At 40.7% G+C, this 24,290-nt stretch overlaps 1 protein-coding gene across 1 annotated transcript in view; it reads right to left on the bottom strand.

The window, feature by feature from the left end:
- Window positions 1-24,290, bottom strand: part of AGBL1 (AGBL carboxypeptidase 1) — a 661,016-nt gene that overhangs the window by 631,990 nt on the left and 4,736 nt on the right. Inside the window, exon 3 of the mRNA XM_059418473.1 lies at window positions 22,344-22,437. Within this exon, the coding sequence (XP_059274456.1) occupies window positions 22,344-22,437 (94 nt within the window). The remainder of the gene's footprint in view (window positions 1-22,343; window positions 22,438-24,290) is intronic.

Raw genomic sequence — 24,290 nt, forward strand, 5'->3', positions numbered from 1 at the left:
ACTCCTCTTTAAAGGGAGGAATGCTTGAAGTCACAGGGTGAGGAAACAATCTGAAACAAAGTAGATCTTTGAACAAATGCTAATGCAAGATGATGAGTCTAATGGCAGGTGCACTGTAAACCAAGGGATAGGGCTGCATACGCCTTGGGAGTAGTGCACTTGAACAGTAACAGGTTTAATCCCCTGCCCTACCTCTGACCTTGGTAGTTTTAGAGAAGGACTTGGGAGTGACTGAGAATGAGCAGTAACCAGTAACCGGTACTGTCCTTTACTAAGGCTTGTTACGTTCTAGTCAATATCCTTTATGTACATCAACCCATTTGAATCCCTCAGCAGCTGCACGGAATAAAGCACTACCATACTCATTCTTAAAGTTTACAAACTGAGACTCAACAAAGTTGTGAAACTTGCTTAAGGTCACTGAAACAAGGGAAGCCCACTCTTGAATCCAAACCCAAGACTACAGACCCAGTGTTATTTTCAATAGTTTGGAGGGCTTTTAGAACACATTTCTCCAAGTCCTGGAGTCCTGGGGAATGTGATGGGGAAGAGAAGTTTAGGGTGCAAAGTGAAGGCAGAACTCTAGATTTCCAAGCACCTCCAACAGGCTGCTCTTATCTGGGCTGTACTGAAAAGCCCCATGTGAGATTTTATTTGGAAAGAGGAACTGGAAACTTCCACTTAAAATTTATATATATATTATATATATAGCATATATAATATATATATATAAAATTATAAGTATATATATATTTTTTGTAAAGAAGTCAGACTTTTAAAGTGGAAAACAATGTATTTCCTTCCCCCACATCCTTTCCTACCACTAATCTCTTATAGGATTTTGATAACTGATCCATAGATGTGGGTGTATGCTGGTTTTCATGGGGATATGTGAGTGGACAGGAGTTGGGATGTTTTGCTTACAACCAAAACGACATGTGTAGATGTAAGTTCTTTAGCTTTCTTTGATATAGCGTCCTATCAATGATAGACTGGAGATCCTCATTGTAGATGGAAATAAGCGTAGCCTGGGGTTCAAGGAACTGAAAAACCGGTATGTACTGTCTGAAGAGAAAAAAAAAATTGGAAATTCGGCTCAGATACTCTAACTTGAATATCACTCTGGTATGACATGTTGCCAAACAATTCTGAGACTCTGTTTCCTCTTTTGTCATATGGGGGCACAAAAGCCAACTTCATAGTGATTCTGTGGAAGCCAAATAAGATAATGTACATCAAAATGTCTGACACATCTTAGGCTCCTAGTTAATGTTCCATTTTTATTAATGTGCTGAATCAGATTCTTGAAAGCCTATGGTAATGGTACCCTTTGTGGGATTTATTTGGAAGAGACCTCTGGGGAGGCCACAGGGGTCCCCATCAGACTGGCTCTTAAGGTTAAAATGCCACTCCCACAGCAAAAAGTTTGACAAGTCCAAGGGAGTTGTTGTCAAATTGAGCCCCACACTCAACATGGTGGGCTAAGAGGCCCGGAGCACCATGCAAAACAGAGCGATCCTTACACTGTCATTAATTTCCCCACTTTTCCTTTTACTGATCATGATGTGAGTTTGAAATTTCTGTTGCAACAACACATGGTATTTTCAACTCCATCTTGAGGCGTGTCAACCATACCAGCTTCTGAGTAAATTTAATTGTCTAAGGCCTGGACCCCCATAAACCGGATCTAGCCATGAAGTCCCACCCTCTAGGAACTCATTCTAGGGTAATTTTCAGGGACAGAAGTTGCATCAAGAGGAAAAAAAATTGTTTTAAATCCCCCCCTTTTAAGAAACCAGAAGTTATCTTAGAACTCCTTTTTAAAGTCGTTTTCCCCTTGAAACAAACAAACAATAGAATATGTATAAAATTCCATGGAAAATCAAAAGCCATTCAACAGTTGGCTTCCAAAATACACTGTTCAACTTCTGCTCTGAACAACAGAATCATATTGACCCAGTGACTAATGGTTCAATGAACTCATTTCAGCCTTCACCAGCAACTCTGATCAGAAAAGAATACTAATAGGATACTACTTGGGGTGAACCTATATTCCCATCACAAACAAAATTCAGAAAGGCAGTATATGGGTTCCCCAAACAACGTAAGAAAATAAAATTATAAGTTTCTTTAAAACCTATATTGAGTGTCTTGGAAATAACATCTCTATAAATATGAAGCCTTCTCATCATATATAACATTTTACATGTTCCTAATATTTTAAGAAATGTATGGCAGCTTGTGGAGGAGGCAATTTGGTGCTGTAATACCCATGGCCACCAAGAGATGGCAGTGGGCTACCCATGTGCTCAGGATTAGTGGGTCCCCGCCACTTGGAACTGCCTTTCCTGTTTCTCTGTGTCATAGATTCTCTATCTTGTTTCAGAAACATTCCTTTCCTCCTTTGCTATCGCCTGATCACTCCCCACTTTACCTCTTACCCATTATTATTATTATTATAACTCTGCCACTGTATTATTTAATTCCATAACAGCATCATATAATTGGCAGACCTTGATATTAACTCTGAAAAGCATGTTGGGGGGATTTATTTGGCCTGAAGCATGCCACATAAAATGGGATTTTATTATATGTGATGATGATTACTATGATTAGGGTGGGCCATTTTCAAAGACAAATTATTTCAACCTCAAGGAAACCAAGGCCTGATGCTGCCTCTTTCCTTTTTAGAGCCCTCCGGCCCCAGTAAAACTGTCCCCTGCACATGTTTTATTTATGTATTCTAGCTATTTAATCATTCCTGCTTTTAAACATTAAGGAAAAGGCAGTCATCACGCTGCAGCACGGTGGGGTGAAAACAGACTTGGATATTCATACCAGGAGAACTGAAATCTTATCTTACCTCTCTCCTACCCACTGCCTGTGTAAATTGCAGGAACTCGCCTATTTCTGACTCAGAGCATTTATCAAGTGAGGGTATGGAAAGGAGTACTCTCTACTTTCTCTCCCACATAAAACATTTAAAGATTCAGTGGAAATTAAAAACTTTTTGCTAGGTCATGGAGTCTATAATGGCTTCACCCTTAAAAAGTATGGTAGAAATATTTAAATTGCAAAAAATGTTAGCACTGCTGAGAATCAGGAATGAAACTAACCCACGAAGCACCAGAAGACAACAGACAGGGAGACTTGTCGACTCCTGGAGAACACCTCCATCCCAGAGAAATGAGAACTCACTATGAATGCAGCATGCAAATCTTTCAGAAAGCACAAGTGTGGTTACCCTCCTCTTAGCATACCCGCATCTGAGAACCCCCAGAGTCAGCTCCTGACCACACACTGGAGAGTGGGCCATGATGGCGCACACCATCTCAGCAATACTGAAGTAAAAAAGCAAAATCTGTTGCTATGGCTATGGGCCTCCTCCACTACGATGTTTCTTTAGGTTGCCAGATTTTGAAACTGGCAAAATACTAACAGCTAGGGTTGCTTTTTCTCCCCCCACTCCCTTAATCTGACCCTAAAGATCCTGTTATGGAATATTTCACCAGAAACATTTACCAAACTCCAACATAATCCAGCTCAATTGTTGATGACAAACCAACATGGGAGAGAACACAAGTGTCTCTGTAAAGCTGAACCAACAAAGAAAATTGCTGTTCATTTCCAAAGGAAGTCATTAGCTTTCTTAATACTCAAGGGTTACCCCCCGTGATGCACTATACATACAGTCAGAAAAGGGAAATGAATTCTAAAATACTTGGTGTCTCTTCTTAAGAATATTGTAAATGGCACCTATGCCTATATCCCTAGAGCAAACTGTCACAAAGCCATATAAGACTAAGAATGTGAAGAACTGAATATATAAGTGAAATACAGGATTATAAATGTGAAATTTGGGGCACCTGGGTGGCTCGGTTGGTTAGGCGTCTGCCTTTGGCTCAAGTCATGATGCCAGGGTACTGGAATCTAGCCCTGTGTTGGACTCCCTGCTCAGCAAGGAACCTGCTTCTCCCTCTGTCTCTGCCTGCTACTCCCCCTGCTTACACGTTCTCTGTCAAATGAATAAAATCTTTTTTTAAAAAAATACACAAATTTGAAACTTTGTTGGAAGCAGTGAATAGTAGACAGCATATAGCAAAAGACTGAATTATTCAAATTGAAAACAAAGAATTTCCCTAGAATGCAAAAACAAAAAACAAGACAAAACAAAACAAAAACAAACTAAGAGGAGAAAGGAAAGGGGAAAAGAGAGGAAGCCAAAGTGAAAGAGAAGGAAAGATAGAGAAAAAGATCCTAGATGGGTTCATCTTTCTCTCCTACTACCACTCATATCAAACTTTACCTAAATAACCAACGACCTGTTCACCCCCCCAAACCAGTCTGTTTCGTGCTTCTCCGCATTTTCTAGTGCTTTTCTCTGTGCCCAGAAAACCAACCTCTGTTTTGCATCCTCTATTCCCCATGCATGACACAGGGAAGCTAAATCTTCCCCATGGTTCAAAACTGCACTTTGATTCCTCTGTGAATGAATCGAGGAAGTGACCGATCTAATGCTCAATAATGGTGGTGTTAGTTTCAGTGCCTGTACCCGACGATCACATAAAATATTTGGTGGACTAGACACTACTGCAACTATTTTCATTTAGCTTTAGTTTTCATAATTATAAAATTAATATCTAGTAATTATAGAAAGCAATTCAAAATAAATTTAGAGTCCCAAGATAATAAGTAGTTATTGGTGTTCTTTAAATATTTTGCTGCATCTATTTTCCATGTAAAGAGAACACTTTTGGTGGGGATTTTATGACTGATATATTGAGATATAATTGGCATACAATAAATTATACACAGATGAAGTATACAATTTGAGAAGATTTTACGTATGTATATACGTTGGAAACCTCATCACCGTCAAGAACATAACAAGTCATAACCCCCAAAGGCTTCCTCGTGCTCTTTGGTGATCCTTCCCTCCACCTTTCCTTTAGTCCCAATCCCTGTCTCCCTGAAGCCACTCATCTCCTTTCTGTCACTATGGTTTATTCCGCATTTGCTAGAATTTGAAATAAATGGAATCATGTAGCGCACATTTTTTTTTAAGTCTGGCTTCTTCCGCTCAGTATAATTATTTTGAGATTTATTTATGTTATTGCATATATCAAGAGGTCGTTCCTTGGGCACCTGGGTGGTTCATTCGGTTAACCATCCCACTCCTGGTTTCGGCTCATGTCATGATCTCAGGGTTGTGAGATCGAGCTTGCATCAGGCCCCATGTTAAGCATGGAATCTGCTTGAGAATCTCATTTCCTCATCCTCTGCCCCTCCCCTGCTCGTGCATAAATACTACATACATACATACATAAAATAAAATCTTTTTTTTTTAAGATTTTATTTATTTATTTGACAGACAGAGATCACAAGTAGGCAGAGAGGCAGGCAGGGGGGGGTGGAGGAAGCAGGCTCCCCGCCAAGCAGAGAGCCCGATACGGGGCTCGATCCCAGGACCCTGGGATAATGACCTGAGCCGAAGGCAGAGGCTTTAACCCACTGAGCCACCCAGGCACCCCAAATCTTTTTTTTTTTTTTTAAAGAGTTCATCCCTTTTTACTGCTGAGTAATATTCCATTGTAAGGAAATATCACAGCTTATCTACTCACCAGTTGGTGGAAATTATTACTGTTTCTGGATTTGGGCTACCACACACATTTGTACAAATCTTTGTAAGGATATATGCTATCATTTCTATTGGGTAAATACCCAGAAAAAGAGTAGTCCTCTTTTTAGAGGTTATGCGCTCAATTTTCAGAAACTGCCAGACTGTTTTCCAAGGGGTGTTATCCTTCCACACCTTTGCCAACCTTTGTGATCATCAATCTTTTTTATTTTAACTGTAATAAACAGGTACATAGTGGAATCATAGGGTGGTTTTAATATGTATTTCTGTCATGAACTTGAATGTCGCTCCTGTTTTATGTGCACATATTCACCTGTATATCTTCTCTGGTGATAGATTTATTCAAACTTTTTTTTACTGTTTTATTTTAATTCCAGTTACTTGACATACAGTGTGATATTAGTTTCAGGAGTACAATATAGTGATTCAACACTTCCATACAACAACTGGTGTTCCCAGAACAAGTGGTCTCCTTTATCCCCATCACGGATCTACCCCAGCCTCCCACTTCCCTCCCCTCTGGTCATCATCATTTTGTTCTCTATAGTTGAGAGCCTGTTTCTTAGTCTCTCTTTCTCTCTCTTTCCCTTTGCCCATTTGTTTTTTTCTTAAATTCTTTATTTGATTGAAATCATAATGTATTTCTTATTTCACTTAGCATTATATTCTCTAGTTCCACCTGTCATTGCAAATGACAATATTTCATTTTTTATGGCTGAATAATATTCCATTGTATATGTATACCACAATTTCTTTATCCATCCACTGACAGACTCTTGGGCTGCTTCCGTAATTTAGCTATTGTAAATAATGCTGCAATAATCCCTTTGATTTAGTGTTTTTGTATTCTTTGGGTAAATACCCCAGTAGTATGATTGCTAGATCATTAGGTAGGTCTATTTTTAACTTTTTGAATAACCTCCATACTGTTTTCCACAGTGGCTGCACCAGTCTGCATTCCCACCAACAGTGCAAGTAGGTTTCTTTTTCTCTGCATTCTTTCCAACACCTGTTTGTTTATGCTGATGATTTTAGCCATTATGACAGGTGTGAGGTGATATCTCATCATATGTCTGATTGACACTTTTCTGATAAGGAGTGATGTTGAGCATCTTTCCATGTGTCTGTTGGCCATCTGCATGTCTTCTTTGGAGACACATCTGTTCATACCTTATGCCCATTTTTTAATTATTCATTTATTCATTTTGGGTGTGTTGGTTTGTATGTATTTTGAATACTAACCATTCATCAGATGTGTCATGTGCAAATATCTTCTCTCATTCAGTGGGTTGACCTTAAGATTTGTTGATTATTTCCTTTGCAATGTAGGATCTTTTATTTTGATGGAGGTTCCAACAATCTATTTTTGCTTTTGTTTCCCTTGCCTCAGGAGACATAACTAGAAAGAAGTTGTTATGGCCAATGTCAAAGAAGTTACTGCCTGTGTTCTCTCTTAGGATTTTTATGGTTTTAGGTCTCACATTTAGGTCTTTATTTTTTGTGTTCTAAGAAAGTGGTCCAGTTTCATTCTTCTGCCTGCTGCTGTCCAGTTTTCCCAACACCATCTGTTGAAGAGACTTGTCTTTTCCCATTGGATATTCTTTCTTGCCTTGGCAAAAATTAACTGACCATATAATTGTGCATTTATTTCTGGGTTTTCTCTTCTGTTATATTGATCCATGAATCTGTTTTGTGCCAATAGGACTACAGCTTTGTAATATAATCTAAGTCTGGAATCATGATGCATTCAGCTTTGCTGTTCTTTTACAAAATTGCTTTAACTATTTATATTTAGGGTCTTCTGGGGTTCTATACAAATTTTAGGATTGTTTGCTCTAGCTTTGTGAAAAAGGCTGTTGTTATTTGGATAAGGATTGTACTAAATGTGTAGATTGGTTTGGGTGGTCTGGACATTTTGGCAATATTTGTTCTTCCAATCCATGAGCGAGGAATGCCTTTCCATTCCTTTGCATAGTCTTCAATTTCTTTCATAAGAGTTTTATAACTCTTCAGAGTACAGGTCTTTCACCTCTTTGGTTAAGTTTATTCCTAGGTATCCTCTTGTTGTGGTACAATTGGAAATCCTTAATTTTTCTTCCTTCTGCTTCATTATTGGTGTATCGTAATGTAACCAATTTCGGTATTTCTATATGTTGATTCTGTATCCTATGACTTTACTGAATTTATCAATTCTACCAGATTTGTGGTAAAATCTTTCATGTTTTCTACATAGAATAGCATGTCATCTTCAAATAATGAGTTTTACTTCTTCCTTACCAAGTTGGATGCCTTTTATTTCTTTGTGTGATCTCATTGCTATGGCTAGGACTTCCACTGCTATGTTGAATAAAAGTGATGAGAGTGGACATCTTTGTCTTGTTACTGAGCTTAGGGGGAAAGCTCTCAATTTTTCCTCGCTAAGTATGACATTAGCTGTGAGTTTTTCATAAACAGCCTTTATTATGTTGAGATATGTTCCCTCTACACCTACTTTGTTGAGGGTTTTTATCATGAATGGATTCTGTACTTTGTCAAATACTTTCTTCGCATCCATTGAAAGGACCATAGGGTTCTTATCCTTTCTCTTATAGACATGATATATCATGTCAATTAATATGCAAATATGAAACTACCCTTGCACCCCAGGAATAAATCCTACTCAATCACGGTGAATGATTTTTTAATGTGTATCTGTTCAAATCTTTTGCCCCCTTTTAAATTAGATAGCTCATTTTATTATTATTGAATTTTGAGTTTTCTTTATATATACAGGATAAAACTTCTTTATGATATATATGACTGACAAATATCGTTTCCCAGTCTGGGACCTCTAACCTCATTCTCTTACTAGTACTTTCAGAATATAAAGTTGTTAATATTGATGATGTCCATTTTATCATTTGCTACTTCATAGATTGTGTTTTTTATACTGCATCTAAAGAATTTTTGCCCAAAGGTCACAAAGGTTTTCCCCAGTGATTTCTCCTAGAAATTTCATAGCTGTAGGTTGCCAGCTTAGAGCTATTACCCATTTTATCTTTATAGTGTGAGATGTAAGCTGAAATTCATCTTTTGCATATGAGCATCAAGTTTTTCAAGGACCATACATTGAAGAGACCATTGTTTCTGTGTGGAATTCGCATATGACAAACATCAGTTGTTTCTATACATGCAGGTTTATTTCTGAACTATTCTGTTTCATTAATCTATTTGTAAATCTTGATATCAATACTACATTGCTTTGATTACTGTAGCTTTATAATCAATCTTGAAATATAAGAATAAATATAAACCGTGTTGCCTATTCTAGATCCTTTGCATTTCCATATGAATTCCTGAATCAATTTATCAGTTTCTACAAATAAAAAATTCCTCAGAATTTTGACTGGGAATGCATCCAATCTACAAATCAATTAAAGAAAAATTGACATCTTAACAATATTGAGTCTTCCAAGCCATTAACTCTTTTTATTAAGGTCTTCATAAATTTGTTCCAGAAATGTTTTATAGTTTGCAGTATATAGATCTTTAACATCTTTTGTCAGATTAAGTATTTCATATTTTTTGATGCTGTTGTAAACTGTATTCTAAAACTTTTAGTTTCCAATGCTTTGCTGCATTATATAGAAGTATAATTTATTTTTGTGTATTGATTTTGCATTCTAGAACTTTGGTAAACTCAATTAATAGTTCTGGTAGCTTGTGTATGGGTGTAAATTCCATCAGAATTTCTGTATAGAGAATCGTATCATCTGTTAATAGAGAACTGTACTTATTCCTTACCCATATGGATGTCCTTATTTATTTTTTACCTTGTCTACTTGCCCTAAGTAGAATCTCCAATACAGTGTAGAACAGAAGTGGAGAAAGTGGACATTCTAGTCTTGCTTCTGACCTCAGGAGGAAAGTATTGTCTTTTGCCATTTAAGTATGACATCCCTTGATGGTTTTCCCAGTTGTGATTTATTGAGAAAGTTCCTTTCTACTTATTTGTTGAATTTTTATGAGGAAATGGTGTTGAATTTTGTCAAATGTTTTTTCTATGTCTATCAAGATAATCATATGTTGTTGCTCTTCTCATTTTTTTTTACAAGGGAAATTATATACAATGATTTCTTCATATTAAATCAGCCTTGCATTCCTGGGATAAATCTTAATTTGTTTTGATCTTTTTATACACTGTTGCTATCAATTTTATAAACTTAGGTTAAGGATATTTGAATCTCTAGTCATATGAGATACTGGCTTGTGGTTTTCCTTCCTTGTAATGTCTTTGCCTACTTTTGGCATCAGGTTAATGCTGGCCTCACAGAATAAATTGGAAAGTATTTTCTTTACTTTTCTTGAACAGTTATATGCAATGGCTAATATATTCTTTAATTAATGAAGACATCTGAACCTGGAATTTTCTTTCTGAGGATGATTTTAACTATACCTTCAATTCTTTTTGTAAATATAGAGCTATTTAGGTCATCTGTTTCTACCTGAGTGAGCTCTGGTAGTGTGTCAAGGAACTTTTCCATTTCATGTTAAGTTGTCACATTTACTGGCATAAAGTTGTTTGTAAAATTCCCTTATTATTCTTTTCATAACTATGTAACTTGTGGCAATCTCATCATCTCTCATGCCTGATAATCGTAATTAGTGTCTTCTCTCACTTTTTCCTGGTCAGTTGGAATATGGATTTTAGCAATTTTATTGATCCCAAGGAATCAGCTTTCGATTAATTTTTCCCTACTGTTTTTCTTTTATCATTTCATGGATTTCTATTCTTACCTTTCTTATTTCCTTCTTTTTACTTACTTCAGATATTAACCTTTTTCTAAAGGTTTCTAAAGGTGGAATCTGAGGCCATTAATTAGAATGGCCTTTCTTTTCCAAGATGTACCTGTAATATATAAATTTCCAAGAATGTGGCATCCCAGAGATTTTAATATGCTATATTTCATTTTTATTCAGTTCAAAATATTTTCTATCTTCTCTTTGGATTTCTTCTTTAACTCACTGATTTCTCTAGAAATATGTTACTTAATTTCCAACATTTGGGGGCTCCTCAAAAGATTCTTCTCTTATTGATTTCTAATTTAACAGCATAATGGTCAGGAACACACTTTATATTTTATACCGCTTGAACTCTTTGGAAATTATTGTGACTGGTATTATAGCCCTAATATTCTCTACCTTTGTAAAAGGTCCATTGGCACTTGAGAAGAATCTAAATTCTGCTGTTTGTAGGTATTCTATGAATATCAACTATGTTACATTGGTTGATAGTGTTATTCAATTTTTCCATATTCTTACTGATTTCCCCTCTACTCATTCTGTCAACTTTTGAGAGAGTTATTAAACTCTCTAACTCTAATTATGGATGTGTCTACTTCTCCCCTCAGTTGTACTGATGTTTACCTCCTTGATTTTGAAGTGCTGTCATTGGGTACATACATACTTAAGGTTTTCAAGTCCTCTTGATAAATTGACCCTTTTTCGTTATCATTATATGATCCAGGGTAAAATTCTTCGCTCTGAAATCTACTGTATCTGATTACTAGTAAATGTAATCCAGCATTATTTTGGTTAGTATTAGCTTGGTGTATGTTTGTCATCCCTTTACTTTAAACTTACTTGTGTCTTTATATTAAAGTGTGTTTCTTGTATGCAGCAAATATTTGAGTCTTGCTTAGCTACCAATACGATTGCCTTTATTCTTCAACTGGGATGTTTAGATCATTTATGCCTTTTTGATGTACTTAAGTATGAATCTACCATCTTCCTATTCATTGTCTGCATGCAACACTTGTTCCTTGATCATCCTTTCTTCTTCTTCCACCTTTTTTTGGATTAAATTGAATATTTTTATTCCATATTATCATCTTTATTGTCTTAGCTATAATGCTTTGTTTTATTATTTTACTGTTTGCCTTAAGAGATCATGGTCTACCTTTAAGTGTTACTGTTCCAGTTCACAATAAGACCACTGCAATAAAATACTTGCATTTCTCTCAGGCTGACCTTTGTGCTCTTATAGTTACACATTTTAACTTTACATGAACTATAACTCCAGACTACATTGTGATTATTTTTACTGAAATACTTTCTTCTGTTTAAGATTTTATTTATTTCAGAAAGAAAGTGAGTGAGTGGTGGGGGGAGAGGGAGGGCAGAGGGAAAGGGAGAGAGAGAATCTCAAGCCGACTCCATGCTGAGTGAGGAGCCTGACACAAGGCTTGATCCCATGACCCTGAGACCATGACCTAAACTGAAACCAAGACTCGGTGATTTAACTGACTTAGCTACAGGTGCCCCTTACATATCTTTTAAAGAGATTAAAATAATAAACTAAGAATCAAATATATTTACTCATGTGGTTACTACTTCCAGTGTTTCAGTCTTCTGAGCAAATATCTTTTCACCCAATATTACTTTCTTTCTGCATGAGGTTTTCTTTTCACACTTCCTGTAATGGGGAAATTTCCTGTCAACTACCAATGAATTCTTTTACTTTTTTTGTATGTTTGAAAAGTTTTTATTCCATCTGCATTTTTGAAAGATATGTTAGTGGCATATGTAATTCCATACATGAAAGATAAAGCTACACTCTTTTTTCATTTGTATTATTTCCAAAGAAAAATCTGTTGATTCTTTCTACATACCTGTCTCTTCTTTTTCCAGCTGCTTTTTAATTTTTTTTTCTTTACCATTAGCTTTGAGTGATCTGATTATGTTTTGTATTAGAGTAGTTTTCGTGTTTCTTGTGCTTGTGGTGTATTAAGCTTCTTGGATCTCCGAATTTAGAGTTTCCATCATATTTAGGAAATTTAAGCCATTGTTTCTTCAAATATTTTTTTCTGTCCCCACTCTTTCCAGAGATTCCCATTATACATATATTATTAGGCTACTTTCAGTTGTCCCGTGATTCACTGGTGTTCTCTTTATGTATTTTTTTTCTTATTTTCTTCTCTGTGTTTCATTCTGGGTACTTTCTGTCATTATGTCTTCAAGTTCACTCATCTTTTCTTCTGCCAGATCTAATATAACTTAATTCTTGCAGACCATAGCTTTCATCTCTAGTTCAATTTATATCTTTTTAAATGATTTTATATAAATATATATATAATATATATATTTTATATAAATATATATATATTTAGTTATATGGTTAGAATAACTTTTTAATGTCTGATAATTTTTATTGGGTTCTGGACACTGTGACTTTTACTTTGTTAAATGCTGAATATTTTTGTGTTCCTACAAATACTCTGAAGCAGGTAAGTTTCTTAGACACAGTTTTATTTCTTCACTTCTTGCTTTTAAAATATAATAGGCAGGATCAGAGTAATGTTCAGTTTAGAGGTAATTACTCCCCACTACTAAGGAAAGACTCTTCTGTGTATTCTACCTAATATCCCACAAATCATGAGGTTTTTCCAGTCTCCCTTGTAGAACTGAGCATTATATCTAGCCCTATGTGAGCACCAGGCATTTTTCCCTCCATTCCTTTTAGGTGGTCATTCCCTAGCTTTGCGTAGTCTCCCCATAAGTACACCCTGATAAATATCCAGATGAATTCTTAAAGGAGAACCTCTGAAGTTCTTCAGAGTTCTCTCTCTCTCTCTCTCTTCCTGTTCAGCAACCTGTTCTGTGAACTCTGGGCAGCTTGCTATCTCCAGACTCTGAGTCCTCTCCTCAGCTCTGTCCTATCAATGTCAGGGCATCTGCTAGGCTATATCTTGGGTCCCCTGCTCTTTACTGCAACCTGGAAGCTCTCTAAGTCATCAACTATGGTAATTCAAGGGTTCACCTTTCAGGGATCACTGTCCCTCATTCCCTGATGCCTAGTATCCTTAAAAACATTGTTTTATATATTTTATCTATGATTTCAATTTTTTCAGGTGGGAAGATGAATCTGTCCCCAGTTCTTTCATATCTGCCTAAAGCAGAAGGTGTGTGTGTAACCGGGATCATACTGCATTTTGAACCTTACTTTTTCTAGTCAGTATTTTATCATAAGCTATTACCATTAGCATACATCATTCCTAATCTATTTTTGTGTGTTGCCATAATATATAATATTATGATGTATAACTATATCACTATTACTATACCTCATCCCCTGTTATCAGATTTTTTCTGGCTATAATTCCAATTATAAATGATACTATGTTTGAGATGTTTGTGCACAAGTCTTCATCTACCTTTTTCAGTGATTCTTTTTGATAGATTTCAAGGAGTGAAAAAATTGAGTAGGAATGGAAACTTCAAAAAAAAATTATGTACATCACCCCATCATTCTCATGAAGGTTTTCTCAGCCTGCATTCCTAGCAGCATATGTGAGTGCCCATCTTATTGAATCCTCACCACTTTCATTTCTCAAAAATGTCTGCTGCTCTGATTTATGAAATTGGTGTCTTGATCTAAACTGTGTTTTCTGGTTATTGGCAAGTTGAATATTTTTTGAGTTTATCAGTTTTTCTATTTCCTCTTTGTGAATTATATATTCCCATTCTTTTATTGTCTAGTGAGATACTAGAGTGTTCCAAATCAATTTGGGTGAGGTCCTGGACCTTACTTTCTTGCAAAATACTCCAGCCTCATAAGGTTTTCTTCACAGGTTTCTCTCTCTCTCTCCTTTTTTCAGTCTTTGAACTTGCTTCTGTCCCTATCTTGCTTCTGTCCCTTTTATAATCTTAACATCCTGGAAACTCTTTCCCTATTTCAAAGCAAAAGCTGCCTTCTCAGTCAATTCCTCTTTGCCAGTTCCTGGGTAGACTAAAGTCTTCCTTCTTCAAACACCCTGCTATTACAGTATTTCTGTGTGTGTGTTGGTTTACATGCTGATGTGTACATATATCTTTGAGCTCCTTGAGGGCTAGGAATATTTATTTTAATCTCAAAGCTCACACATCTCTGCTGATAACAAATGCCCCAAAACACTTACTGAATAAATGGTTAAAAGAGGGCAACTCAAACTAAAATAAAAGCGTTCATTCAGCTAGCATTTACTAAATACCTATTATGTACCACCTAAGAGAAATTCAAACCTAACTTCTAGTAATTCACTTCTTTTAAATGGTAGTCTAGCCATCTTTCTCATTGGCTCTGTTGAATGTAATTAATGATCACGTGAGCTCTAATACTAAAATAGCAATACAAATGAACTGAGAAAGCCTCCTATCTGTTCCCATCCCACAACCTCTGCCTAAATTCTTAAAAGCAGCTAGCTTTAGATGACGGTACATCTGCATAATGGCTTCCTTTTGACCCTTTCCTTTCCACCTAATTGAGCTGGTTTGTCACTGCTAAGTAAGCACATCTCCAGGCAAGGCACCCACTCACACCCCCACAGGAAAAGCAGAGTATGTTTCCTCCCCCCATGTGCTTTATCATTTGTGATGTCTGATTGTGGAATCAATCCCTGAATTTGGTAATGGCCTATTAGAAATATCACTTTCCTCAAAGTGGAAGGTGAAAGTCACAAGAGGCTCTGTTGACCTATCATATCTTTTCATACCTCTCTCCTGTTTTTCAAATCTCCTCTCCCACATATTTGTAGGCAGCTGCAGTATTGCAGGGAGGGTACGATTTACAGGAAGATACAACCTTCTTTGCAAAAGCTCCTTGCTGAGTCAGGCTGGGCTAGAAGATTAACTTCTATGAAAAGCAAAAGTTCCTCAACAGCCCGCCTCCAGTCTCCAGGGGAATAAAGGGGGGTGGGGGGAATCAATGGAGAGGTCCAGACAGTACATGCTTCAGCAGATAAAGACAGAAATGGAGTTTCTATCGAGAACCTCACCATGGCGAAGTGGCCCATGAAGCATCATCCCAGGATACGCGGGGTCCAAGATGGTTTTTGTTTGTTTTTTTCCTGAGCCTCCTTCTATACAATTTGATGTGCCCCAAATCAGCAAGTCAATAACTTTCTGTCTGTGCCATCTCACATCATGCTAAGGAAGAAATACCATGCCAGATAGCAGGAGTAACCTGCTTTCCAAGCCATCCTACTTTAATCAAGGACTGGCCATGGACACTCAGGGAAACCCCATGGGCATGTTCCAGGACTCCTACTGCTCAAGGTGTCTGGCCCACCTCACTCAGGTGGCAGGGGGTCAGAGTGCAAGAACAGAGACTAAGAGCCTTGCCTGATGCCATGCCAACCCCAGCCCATGTCAGGCACCGGGGAGTACTGTATACATTTCAAGGAAGGCTCTCCAGGGTACAGGGTTTCCTGAGGCATAGGGCGTAGCTATAAGGGCACTTCGGGATAAAGACATTACGAGAAATCATTTCCACACAACAGGAAGCTGAGCCATTGCACAAGCCAATACTGGGTCAGAAAATTGCTACAACACTGCATGTTTCTTGTAGCTATACGATCAGCAACTTGAGAACAGGGTGCACCTTCTGTTGTTTTCAAACCCCCATGCCCAGCACCAAGACAGACCATAGAATACTGTTGAATAAATGTTAAAAATCCTACTTTGGGGCATGTTTAATTTGCATTGTGCAGCGGAGCATCTCAGGAAAGGGAATAATGTCCTGACACTAGGATAGAAGACTTAGTCCAACCTCTCTGGGTCTCAGTGACCTCATCTTAAAATCAAAGAGTTAGACCAGCAGATCCTTAAAGACCTTCCAACTTTAGATCCCATGACTTGAATATCTATGATGGGCTCTAATCAGGGAGAGATCGCTGGCTTCCCAAGAAGCTGAACGGGATTTAAACCAACCAACCTAGTTGCCAAGGCTTAATATGTGTAGGAAACTATTCATTCCACCGTCAGCTACAGGCTTGGAGTCAGGTGGCAAATGCACTAATCACTCCGTCAGTAAGTTGAGACCATGTTGCACACTCCCCAATATCAGCACTTGTGAGGCTGGGACGGAATTTTTTTTGTCCCTGTTCCAAGGTATTTGAGTCCAAGTGATCTGGAGCACACAGCTTTGGAACCCCTAATGTGAGCCCATGCCCCAGAGACCACAGAGTCTAATTATATTGAGTGGAGAGCAGCAAAAGTCACAAAGCCATTAATGGGGAGGTAGGAGGAAATGAACACCCAGGGAGAAATTCAGAAGCTATTTTGAGGAACAGGAAAATTTGCCTCTTTGTCTTGGTGACAAAGTAGCTGAGTCACCCAATCGCTCATAATCTCAGGGAACCCATTAGCTTTGGTTGAGTCCCCACTCATCTGTCAGATAAAGTGGAATGGTGCGATGGTTGGAGAAAGCCCAGAAGGCCTGGCTCTGGGAAAACACAGTGATTTGCAGGGGAGGAAAAATAGGAGCAGGACATTTTTTATAGCTCATAAATTGAAGATGAAATCACCATAAAGGACTTCCAATGAAGCAATGCCCAGTAATCCTGCACTCAGGCAAAGCTCAAATGCCAGAGATGCCTTGAGATCAGGCCTTTGATGGGAGAAGATCACCGAGAAGTATTCTGAGCCCAGGGAACTACATCAGGAGGGTAAGCAAAAGAATTCGCTTGTAGGGCTTGCTGAAGACGGACATATCCATCTCCTTCTGTCACCAAGGTGTCTGAGCACAGGGAGAACACACAGCCTCTAAACCCCTTAGCCCCACTGAAAGTCAGGCCCCCAGGCACCCCTGAACCTAAAGAGTATAAATCAGAGCATGAGAACCCTGCTGATAATCTGAGAGGACATTGGCGGGAGTGGATATTGGTGATTCTGGTGTCTGTGTCTGTGTGAGTGAGACCAGCATGGTCCTAAATGACACACTTCCTGACCTCCTGTGTTCTTTGAATCACTCTATAGAGAAAATGGAGGTGAGGGATGAAGGAACTCGCTCAGCCAGAGGGCAGCCCTGAGTCCTCTTTTCCAAAGTGTGGCACAATGGTCAGAGACTACGATGCTGGAAAACTCAACCCACTTCTAATTGACGCTGATGTTCTTGCGGGAAGACAAGCCAGTAGAGTGTAGAGACCTGGGCGGTGTACTGATGACAGCAGCCGGTTACTCAGCTTCAAAGCTTGGGTTAAGTATCACAGTGTGACAATCCAGCAGGATCAGAGGGGATGTGGCCATGCTCTGGAAATGGTCAGGTGGATAAGCAGTGAAAAAGGCCATTCTTATTACCCAAACCCTCAAGTCCATTCAGGAAATAAAGGAGCGAAGGAGGCACAGCTCCTAGCAGAAGGTGTCTGCTTCTGGGACAAATATAATCTTCTCTAAGGTCACAGTATGATTCGGTCACAGACAAGCAATCCTTCTTCAACTCAATAAATTTTCCCACTTAGTGAATTTGGATGGCGCAAAGACAGCTCTGGTGCAGATAAACAAACTTGTCCACAGCAGAACAAGTTAGCAAGAGCCAGCTCACCCTGGCCTGGTGTCATTTCTCCCTCCCTATTGCTATAAAAAGCTCCCCCATAAATTCTAAAGCCCCAGCTGAATCAATCATCAAACCAAATCCTGGAAGCCTATCTCAAAAACTAAGCAAAGTTTTCATATGAATGCCGCCCCTTGGCGTCCCCCCAAACTCAGATCTTTCCCTTCCGCCAGGAGAGGTCAGTTCCCCAGACAGCTGTAAGGAAGACAGAGAAGACTCCCCAGTTTTCCCTTCCCTGGAGTGAGTGATGGTGTGTTGCCTTTCAAGTGGATGGACTCTGCTTCTCACTCTCCTAGAATGAGTTATTTCCCAGAAGGCACCTCAGTCCCTCACATGACGGCCGGCACTCACAGAGACCTGCCGCACCATGTCCCAGGCATGTTTGGACATGATGGAACTATGCATGTGGAGCCAGCTTGAAGTCAAGGAAGAATGGGCTCACAAATCCAAAATGTCTGCTATAATGTACACTCACCAAATGCTGGCTTTTACTCATAGAGAAGTTATTCAAAAAAACATTTTTTTAACTGAATTAACAGTCTCCCATCATCCAGGCATTTAGACAGGTCCTGTGGAGAGCACCAAGGTCAATATAATTTGATTTCTACCTTTATGAAGTATAGAATTCAGAGACAAAAGAAGACACGCAGGCCAACAGAGGCCAGCGTTAAATCTGGTATGGGTTGTGAAAATGTGAACAAAATGCAAGAGCAGCACTGTGGGAGACGATGCCTCCTGCCTGGTGAGCTGGAGCAGGTGGGGCCTGCAGAACGGGGAGAAGGTCTACCACGCAATAAGGCAGCAATGCCACTCCAGGGCAGGGGTAGCACGGAGGGGAGAGCTGGGGCCGGACAGCATGGGCCGCACGTGGGGAGAGTAGGCTGGGAAGAGAGACCAGCAGATGAACCCAAGGATGGAATGGAGACTGGGACAGGGGCTGCAGGGCTTGGAAGTCAGGCAAGACCAGGTAGAGGGCTGGAGGAGCCAACGCTGCTCCTGCTGGGCTGACGGTCACGAGGGAACGGGTACAAGCCAAAACAAATGCACGGCAGGGCAAGCTGGCCGGCATGGTGGGTTATCTGGGAAGCGAAGAAAGCCAGGCCAGGAATAGCCACCTCCCCTGGGAGTGAGAACAGGCACAGGGCCACAGAGGGCTTGGAGCACTGCTCTGCACGTCCCTTCTCTCTAGAAGGTGTGTGGTTAGTGCTTCTGCCATAAATCTCCCCCTGAGTACTATATGGAGACAGGGCTTCGCTGGACGACAGCTGCACCACTAATTTTAGGTTTGTGCTGGAGAAGTCAGGCAGGGCAGGGAAGAGTCAAAGTGATGGCCCTGGGCATCTGCTCCCACAAAGGTACCTGAGAACAACTCACCCATAGCTCGCTAGCATTTCCAAGATGACACTCAGTAGGGCTATTCACGTCCTCTGACATGGCACTTCATCTCCTTCCCAGAAGACCCCTTCAAACCGGGATTCTAGCATCCAAGTGGAGTTGAAAATTCACTGGGTACATCTTAGCTATTATTTTGGGAAATAGGAGTTCATGGGAGAAGGTGAGTAGTGGCAGAAACTTCCCATCTGCACGCTCTCCGCTGGCTCTGCTCTCTGATCTGAAGCAGCGAGCACAGTATCCAGCGGTATTTGTATTAATAATGGTTAACAGTATTAGGGCACCTCCAAACTCACGAGATTTTTATGCATTATTTCTTAATGACCATCACAAGGAGGCAGGACTTGACATCCACACTTCGATGAATGTGAAAGCTCCGTGAAGAAAGGTTAAATGACTCGCTGCAGAATCTACTAGAAAGAGGGCTACAATGCTGGTCTTCGGATTTCAGTGCCTTTGTCCTTACCTGGCTATGGGGGTGCTGGAAGTAAGATCGAAAAAAAGGCAGCTGTGGGAAAGAGTCCAAACATGGAGGGAGCAGAAAATTATTTAGCCTTTGGGAGGAAATGGCCATTCTACCGAGGAGAAAGACTCCCCTATCATTAAGCAAACTGTTCCACAAGTAGGAGCCATTTAGACGGCAACAAAAATTTAAACAAACTCTAAGTGCTTATGATCGTCTTCCATGTGGTGGTTTAGAAATAAAACGCTGGAAACAACCCGTGTAAGACACTCCAGTGGTGCTTAAAGAGCTAAAGCTCGTGTATCAACCTGGGTTTAAATCCCAGCTCTTGCACTTAAATCCCAGCAAATCACTTAACTTCTTTCGGCTTCCATTTTTTTCCCCGTAATATTGGGGACAGTAATAGCCCCTGCCTCGCCGAGAAGACTCAGATGGGATAACGCCTCCTAAGAGCTCAGGACGAGGCAGGGCACAGCATGAAGGCCACGGCCATGAGAGCCACATGGTAGTGGTGGCAAGAAACACCTTCCCTGTGGAGACTTGGTTTTAATCGGGCCTTGGGCTCAGGAAGAGGAAATCCTTTTGTCTCCTTTTTATAGAACAGACCAGAAATGCAGAAATCAGCCCGAAATCCCTGAAAGTTTCGTTTTGTCATGTCAAACACCCACCCCTCTGAATCCCTGGTTTTTCCCACGGCACCCTGATCAGATCTGTGCCTGAATTCAACTCACTTTGCAGCAAAAAGAGCAAGAGACACAGCAACCTGACATGAGTCTCTGAGAAGGGGACTTCTGTGCCTTGTTGCTTACTCTGCCCCGGCTCGGCCTGAACAAGGAAGACAATAAAAGCTGTCAGTGCCCCAGAAGGGAGGAGTCTAGTGCCAAGGCTGGCTGGGAAAGTGTCCTAGAGAAGCCTTCCAAACAGCATGGCATGCGCGTGGCAAGAAGACATAACTGGGTGACACTCCTATGCAGATGGGCCCAGGGGACATCACACCGATTTTCACACAATGTCCGGGAGGCAACCACATACTCCTGAGCTGCCAAACAGATGAATGAAAACACTGCGAGATTAGAGGCGGTCTTGTCGATAGAGGAAAAAGATACAAGTTCACAGACTGGTGACCACAGGACATGTTGAGACTGCATATGTCCGCAGCAAAGGCCCACGCAGGATGAGAAACACTGCATGTACCCATGTCATACACATCCAAATAGAATTAAATGGAAGTTTAAGAAGAATGAATGGACCACTACAGAAATTCAGGAAAGCTCCTCTTTATTGGTCACTGAGCTGGTGACCCTGAAGTTCTCTATTACTAACTGAGGATCCCCTGGTGGAATTCAACTGACTTCCACTTGGCAGAACATTTGATCTCCAGAAGTTTCTAAAGTGAGGTACACAGAACAGCGACTCCCCCCAGATGGTGGTCTTCAAACAAGACCCATTCCCTGGCCAAACTGGGTTTAGGACAGGGTGAATCATGGACCCATCCTGAATATTCTGGATGTATTCGTGCTTCACAAATGTTGAGAGTGGTCTCACTGTAAAGGAACCTGCGTAACTTGGTCTAACCCCACAGCTCTCGATGTATCTGATAAGGACGTTTTTTTACTGAAATAGAATGTATTTCACTCTAGGAAATGCTGGCATGGAGAGCCACAGGTGAGGATAGATGCTAATGACATTCTGGGGGTGACACAGGAGAAAAACCGTCAGGAGGAACAACAGCCTAAGATAGATGCTGAGATGCTGAAAAATCTCACAGCCGGGCATGGAAATGCTACTCCGCCAAATGACCCCATATATCTCAGAAATTGGCTGAATTCTTTCTAATATTCTTTCAAGGTCCTTGCTGAGTCACCCTCATAAATGATGGATCTTAATGGTTCCAAATATCTTCTCGTGTCTAACCATCTCTCCCTTTTTAGGTTTGTGATTCACTCCACTCCAGCAAGCAGCGCCAGAGAGAAGAGTCTAAGTTTCATTTTCCAGTCATAAAAGTACATCTCAAAACCAGCACGCAGCCATGATGGACTGTGCTAAGGCCTGGATCTCGTACCAAAATTGAACTGGCCAATTCTAGAGATGAGCTGAGGGGCATCACCTCTGCCTGTCATCTCTAGGCTGCCTCTTTTAAGGGCTACCCAAACTCTGTAGAGTTACGATGAGCAAATAAAGGATATCTTGAGGCTTCAGGCAAGAAACATGGGCTTTTGAGTCACTTCTTAGTATTGTGACCTTTGGATGAGGCTCTCTCCCCATGGTTTCCTCATCTGAAAACAAGGATGATAACACAGCCGTTCAGGGGCACCGTGCGGATTAGAGGAAATGATGCATGGGTGGGGAGGGATGCCCGTTGAAACACAATAGTTCCTGCACCGTATCTACAAGAGGGCGGTTATCACTCAACTCAGCTGCAAGCCACTGCACGAGTACACGAGGCCTTCTCCAGCTCTGCATCTGCTACAAAGAGGGAAAAAGCACTATGCAAGTGCCCCTACCTGATTATTCGGGTGCGCTTCTGGCTATAAGGGGTGATGACCTTGAAAAGCAGTTCCATGGCTCCATTAATTCCCAGCATGGCTCCCGTGGTGACTGTGAAAGAACAAATCACAGTAGTTACTGAACCACCTAAACCAAGAATTCTTTATGGCATTACAGAGTAGGCCTGAGAGATAGGGGAGCACCATCTCTTGCCAAAGGCCACTCAAAAGCAAGGACACTTGATGGTCTTTGCATTCTTGGCCTGGAGGCAAAGATCACCTGTAAAGCATACATTGCCTTTTCATCCTTTTCATACTATTTTCTCAAAGCGGGCCCAAGCCATGGAATTATGTTTTTTCACTCCTGATGGCCCAGTGTACCTCTTCATTGTGTTCTTACTCAGAATAGCCAAAGCCAATGCCAAGCAGAAGATTTTCAGAAAGTAGACCTTCGGCTTTCTGTTCAAGTGCTTTCACCCATCATCAACTTGCCCCGTGATGCAAACACACGAGCACACGTACACTCGGGCGCACACACACGCGCGCGCGCGCACACACACACACTGCCAGTATCTGACCAAAGCATTCCTTAGACTCATTTTGCCATTGGGAGACTTCACCATAAAGAAAAGTCATGGGTGGGTGGATTAAGGTTCAATCCAACTTGGACTGGCTCCTTTACCTTTGAGGGGCAAGCTAGTGAAGAAGGCAACCCCCTTTCTTTTGCACCCTGGTTCCAAGTTCCCCAACAGCTTTTGTAGTTGGATCTCCCATGACTGAGTCTCAGACCTGACTGTGCCCCCATCTACTAGCACATCAAGGGAAGGATCAATTCTTCCTCCTCAAAGGTCACTAGCCTGGGAAATTTTTTGTCTTTTCGCCCAACTGAATGGTTATTTTTTTTTTTTTAAAGCCATAGATCTGAGTGAGAGAAAATAACTGACAATGGTATCTGATCGACCCAGGCTGACCAGGGGCTTCAGATACGAGTTTTGCACCCAAAACCTCTGGATGTCACACTCATCTCTCCAGTGACACCGTGGCCTCTCAGCAGCATCCCCAATTCCTCGCAGCACTCAGCTCACTTTAGGAGGAGCTCTGGTTGTGTCAAAAAAAATAAGGAGAGCCTCCCAGAGACAAAACGGAATCAGTCTGGCAAGGGGAAGAAGTTCCCATGAAAGAAGGAAAGAAGGGATTTTGCATGGTGTGACTCTCTTGTCTCTTTCCTCCACCGCAATGGGGGTGCTGAAACCAAGGCTCAGGAATGCCTTGTGTGTTGGGCCAGTCTTATTCCAGGAAATACGAGTGGGAGCAAGGGGGTCATGGAAAAACAAAGAGAAACACAAGGGAGGCTTATCCTGGCTTGCTCCAAGCCTCGGGAAAGAAGGAGAGATGGAAATCTGGGGGCTCTAATATAGTTCATCCCAGTACAGTCCACCAGAGAGAGACTGAGGCTGATGTCTTTGTGATTACAGAGACTGTGTGTTCCTGGAACACACTCTCTGCATATGTCCCTCCTGAGGCTGGTACAGGCAGTAACTGCCTGGATCCAAATTCAGAGATTTGGCATCCTGGTCCTGCCCATCAATCTTCCATTCTCATGGCTACCAACTCAGTCATTTATTTCTAAACTGGGAAAACATGCTGGAGCCATCTCTTGGCAAATCATTCAGCGAAATTCTAGTATTAAGTAGCGTTAGGGATGAAATAGTTTTAGGAGCACGGGTTGTAATACGGAAGACTTTAGACTTGGAATTGAAAGATGGGGACAATAAGAACCCCCCCCCCCCACCGCCGAGTTCTTCCTTGCTGGCTGGCTGCCCAAGGTCAGCTGCCTCCAGCAGCTCCATCAACATCCCCACTGACCAGCAGAGCTCTGAAGGCTTCACTTCCTGTGGCAGCCCCATTATGGTTCCAGCCAACTCTTTCCGCAGATAGGAGATGTTTAGAAAGCTTTCTGGAACA

This window comes from Mustela nigripes, chromosome 13 (genome assembly GCF_022355385.1).
Source record: "Mustela nigripes isolate SB6536 chromosome 13, MUSNIG.SB6536, whole genome shotgun sequence".
In the NCBI taxonomy this organism is placed as follows: Eukaryota; Metazoa; Chordata; class Mammalia; order Carnivora; family Mustelidae; genus Mustela; species Mustela nigripes.